The following is a 5,000-nucleotide window of genomic DNA, read 5'->3' as shown; positions in this document are numbered from 1 at the left end:
CTCCCCACTAGATCGTAAAAAAAAAAACAGCTGATAAGCGAAAGCAAAGCAGTAATCAGCTGTTTTAAATAACTGCATTTCCTACAGCTCAGGAAACATGGATCTTACGATAAAAGATTTACTTTGCAAGTCTCAGCATTGTCTCTATGGCCTGTCTGGCTATTTCTTGATCATATTCTTTGCATAATTCGTCCAAGGTCAGGATCAAGTCATGTTCTCTTTCACCTTCGCCAAGCTTGTTGCCTCTCTGAAATCATTTTCACTCCGTTACAAACACGCAGATTATGTTTCCAGTATATTCAGAGCAGTTGCAGAACTCCGCAATGTAAATCAATAGTGAATAGTAATAAGTTTGAGAAAAAGAAAACTAGAAGAAAGAGAAAATCTCCTTACCGAGCTGGATGCCATGTTTTGAGAGTGAATCAGCGAGTTTTGGTTTTCCTCTTACATCAAGGAGAAAACTGCTCAAACATAGAGCACTGACTCCACAACGATGCGGGCTCATGATACTTTTTTATCATGTTGTTCATCGTGTGCGCTAACGGGCTCAAGGATTTTAATCTAGGATTTTGGCCGAAAAAAGGAACATGGTATCTTGAAAGTTGAATCAAGGACCACAAATGGATAAAAGACCATTATTTCTTGGGAAAGGCCGCGGCAGAGGTCGTGGAAATGAGTCAAATAACGCCAAAGCTTCCATGTCCTCCGGTCGAGTCACCGGTGGAAATAAAGCATCTCTCCCTTTAGGCGCTAAAGGAGATCACGGTCCTGTCATCGACGGCAGGAAATCTCCCAAAGTCGCTGAAGTTTCTAAGGAGAGAATGGAAAAAGCGGAGAAAATCAAGGAGTCAGCGAAACGATATATGGAGAAGGCAGAGGACGGATTTGAAGATTCTTCGGAGGATGAAGATGTTAACGACGGTGATATATTGTCTAACACGTTGAAGAACTACAGAAATACCTCACAAGGTACGTGTACATAAATATTTTATACGTGTTTGTTTAAATCTTTTGTTCAATGTCAGTCAGTGGTCCCCCCCTGAGGATAGATTCTGGACCCCCAGGGGGACACCCTTAGTGACATTACTATTCCCCGTCTCTCATGGCAAACCACTCTCATACAGAGATGCAGTTTTGGATTCGGATTCTCAACCACTGAGCCATGTGAGATAGTCAGACTTGTAGGAGGAGTTAGGCCATTGAACTGAGTTAGGTGATATTGTCCTGCTTTACTATTAGGACTGGAGTTGTCAGACTGTAATGATAATTCATTAATACGATAATTATGATAATTAAAGCATTAATTATATTGAGAGTATAATAATTATTGTTAATCAATTATATATATTATGGCAATTTATTAGTTTGAAATTTTATTGTTATGATTATTATTATTGGTGGTATTTTTGTTGGGAGCTTAAGAAAGTATGATGACAATGACTTTGAGGATGCCACAAAAAAATAATTTATTGAATGAACGTAAACAAAGGCTCCACACACTGAGTTGCATGTGTGTCAAACATGTCGTTACTTAACCCATTGACTCCCAGGAGTTCCCCATTGACAAGTAAAATCGTCTGGTGTCAGACAGAGTAAAATACTAAGTGTGGCTGGTTTAGGCCGTCAAAGGGTTAAATTTCTTTGCCATTGTCATCCTGACAATCAATCAATCAATCAATCAATCAATTCTTTATTTGATAAAGCAGGTTAAAATTGCAAAAATTACAAAGTAATACAATAAATGTAGTTGCATCGGCAGCTATCAGCTGATGTGGACCTGCTATGTAAAACTGTTTAGAATATATGAAATAAAATATAGACTAAAACAATTACAATTACAATTACTCCATATGCCCAATTACAAAAAAGCTGCCATAAGGATAGGATACGACATCTAAGGGAGACACTAAAGAGTGTATCCCATCTCTCTTCATACCCCATAACAGTACTTCTGTAAGCAGGTATAGATTAAAATAGATAATAAATAATAATAAATTTATAAACTTCATAGTGGACTTGATGAATACGTAAAATTAATGATAAATAAAGTCATCATTCTTGTTTGAAATTACAATAGCTTCCTTATTGAATGAAAAATTAAGAATGTCTTTTGAGTGCTTTCTAAGTATTGCTTTAAAGCCTTCTTTGCTAACATTACATAGTTTAACTTTTTTATTTATAAAGTTCCAGATATTTGGGCCTCTATATTGGAGAGAACTTCTCCCAAGTTCAGACTTTACCCTAATAATATTAAATTGATTACAAAATCTTGTTGATCTGCGTGATATTGAAAACATATCCAAAATTTGGCTGGGGGCAGCTCCTACAAAAATTTGATGCATCTTAAGTAATATAGGTCTTTTATATAAATAATTGATAGGAAGGCAATTACACTGAAGCAAACATGAGCTACTTTCTTGTGAAGAAGGGAGACAATTAATTATACGACATGCACGAGCATGAATGTGATCTAAACTATTAAGTAATGATTGGGAACAATGATGTCAAATGACCAAATTTGAAGTTATGAAGAGAATGAAAACACCTGATTATAAATTTTCAATTTTCTCCACAAACATACAGTCATTGATACATACTGTAATTGACCACTCCTCATAGGGGCTTTTCAGGGCCAATGAAGCACAATAATATTAACAAAATGACAGAACAGAACAGAACAACAACAACATTTTCAGCAATGTGGCCGGCTTGGCGTAATCTTCTGAATGGACTACTGATCAATGAGACCACATAACAGCAAAACAGACAGTAGTCAAATTGTAGGAGTTCAAGTGCTGAAACTGGTAAACTGGTAAACTAACTGTTAAGAATCCCAACTGGCCGGGGGCAAACCAGTTGGCTTTTTACAAGTGCGGCTAGGAAGTTGAACCAGGGACTACCAGGAACAAATTCAACAAGTGGTCAGAACTATTCTAGTACCCGGGAACTCCAGATCTCAAGGCAAGCATCCTAACCACTGTGCCGCACAGTCTGCCTCCTAAACATCCACAGCATTCGCACCAATTTCATTCCTGGAGACTGTGTTGATGTACATTGTCCATGCTGAACTCCCTGAGATAACAATGGCAAAATGATTACGATTATGGGAGAAAATTACACAACATTCAAGCTCAGAGATGTCATCATCCTTGCTTTAAGCTCCCCAGTTTTATTGTGGACTTGGTTTAATTTTAATAGAATGCTCTTTTGCAGATAATGAAGTGGACCTAAAGAAGGCTGCACAGTATCTTCTGGATTCCTGTAAACCAGGTGCTAATGTGTGTCTGATTTGCATTGCCTCAGTCAAGCATGTGGATGCTGTGAGTTTTGCAGTCTTCTTAATGATTGTTATGTAATTTGTGAGAAAGAAAAGTTTTGTGTGGGTTGTGCAGTAGGATTATGTTGCCATGCTGGCAATAAATGGCACCATCGCCATTGTCGTCATTATTGCTAAGTAGTAGGCATCACACCCACCATAATCGTCTTTGGGTTAAGGCACTTGCCTAGTGGTTAGGGTGCTTGCCGTGAAATCGGGAGGTTTGGGTTCAAGACACCTTCTGACCACTCGTTGAATTTGTTCCAAGTAGTTCCTGGTTCAATTTCCTGGCTGCACTTGTAAATAGCCAACTGATTTGCCTCCAGCCAGTTGGGATTCTTAAAAGTTGTTCTGTTCAATGCTCGGAGATATTAGTAATGAAATACTGGCAATAAATAGGCAGACCAGTGGCTCAGTTGGTTGAGCATCGGGCTGCCAAGGGGGGGGGGGGTCGTGAGTTCCACTCCAGCTTGACCAACACTCAGGGTGTTGAAATAACAGAGGAGAAAGTGCTGCCTTTGTTATAACAGTCATCTTGAAATGGTTAGACTTTCTAGTCTTCTCGGATAAGGATGACAGACCGTAAGCCCTGTCTCACGACACTTGTGTGGGAGGTTAAAGAACCCTCACACTATTCAAGGAGACTACGTCCCTGGTGTGGTGGTCTTTCACTCATTCTGTTCTGGGGTACCTGTGTAAACTACTTGTTATTCCGTTAAGATTGTAACTGCTTGTCTTCCACTTGTGCCATAAATGCAGTCTGGTTAATCACATAATTATTCATTCATTCATTGTTTTATTAATTTGTACTATTCTTTTTGATACATGTAGGTGTGGAACTGCAGCCAGTGCTATTCTATCCTTCACCTTCAGTGTATTCAGAAATGGGCACGAGATGGTGCAGCATATACACAACTTTCTTCTCAAGAAAATTTATCTCCAGCTGATCTGCCATGGTACTGGTGAGTGATGTCTTCTGTTGACCAGCTGGGAAAGCTTCCATTGAAGGAACAACAGCTTTCGAGAACACAACACTTTATTCTCAGCTCGCATGCAGCCATGTTCGTTTTATAGACACAATACGGCCCATGTGGAATACCGCTGACCCCTATGATACAACGACAGAATTATCTCCTATCAACACTTCTCTTAAATGAAGGATTTAGGAAATAAAGATTACAGGGAGGTTTTTTTTTTGGGAGGGGGGGGGGGAGGGTGGGATGGGTAATGTGGAGAAGCAAGGGGAAGTGAAGATTTACTTAGTGTCAAGAATGTGAAAAATGGAATTCAGAAGAGGGAAAATTGGAAGGCTCTGGACTGGTATAAGGGGGTTTTGTTTAAGAGGTTTAAGTTGTTACATTGCTTGATTTGGGATAGTTTGCAGGGTTGTTTGGACAATGGGGAGGTGCAGGATGGTAAAGGAGAAGACAGTATTGATACAGAAGGATCATGCCAAGGGAACAGTGGCTAGCAACTACAAACCGATGGCATGTTTGTCATTGATGTGGAAGCTACTCACCGGGATCTTGGGGAAGAAACTATATTGGACATTTGCAAGTTAATAACTTAATGTTGTTCTCATATGAGCAGAAGGGGTGTAGGGAGAAGTCACAGGGTATGAAGGATTAGTTGTTGATAGCCAAGACTGTGACATATTAGCGTGACATATTAGCATATGTTAATA

The 5,000-nt window shown here is 39.3% G+C and overlaps 2 protein-coding genes across 2 annotated transcripts in view; one reads left to right on the top strand and one right to left on the bottom strand.

Annotated features, from left to right (window-relative positions):
- The window catches only part of LOC137999844 (UBX domain-containing protein 6-like), a 5,719-nt gene extending 5,185 nt beyond the window's left edge, over positions 1-534 (bottom strand). The window contains exons 1-2 of the mRNA XM_068845782.1: positions 394-534; positions 123-247 (exon numbers count right to left, since the gene is read on the bottom strand). Coding sequence (XP_068701883.1) covers positions 123-247; positions 394-408 — 140 coding nt within the window. The 5' untranslated portion in view covers positions 409-534. The remainder of the gene's footprint in view (positions 1-122; positions 248-393) is intronic.
- LOC137999841 (NF-X1-type zinc finger protein NFXL1-like) overlaps positions 503-5,000 on the top strand; it is a 19,364-nt gene continuing 14,866 nt past the window's right edge. Inside the window, exons 1-3 of the mRNA XM_068845778.1 lie at positions 503-969; positions 3,214-3,320; positions 4,148-4,278. Coding sequence (XP_068701879.1) covers positions 621-969; positions 3,214-3,320; positions 4,148-4,278 — 587 coding nt within the window. The 5' untranslated portion in view covers positions 503-620. The remainder of the gene's footprint in view (positions 970-3,213; positions 3,321-4,147; positions 4,279-5,000) is intronic.

Source organism: Montipora foliosa, chromosome 4 (genome assembly GCF_036669935.1).
Source record: "Montipora foliosa isolate CH-2021 chromosome 4, ASM3666993v2, whole genome shotgun sequence".
In the NCBI taxonomy this organism is placed as follows: Eukaryota; Metazoa; Cnidaria; class Anthozoa; order Scleractinia; family Acroporidae; genus Montipora; species Montipora foliosa.
This window is presented reverse-complemented; position numbering and strand designations above follow the sequence as displayed.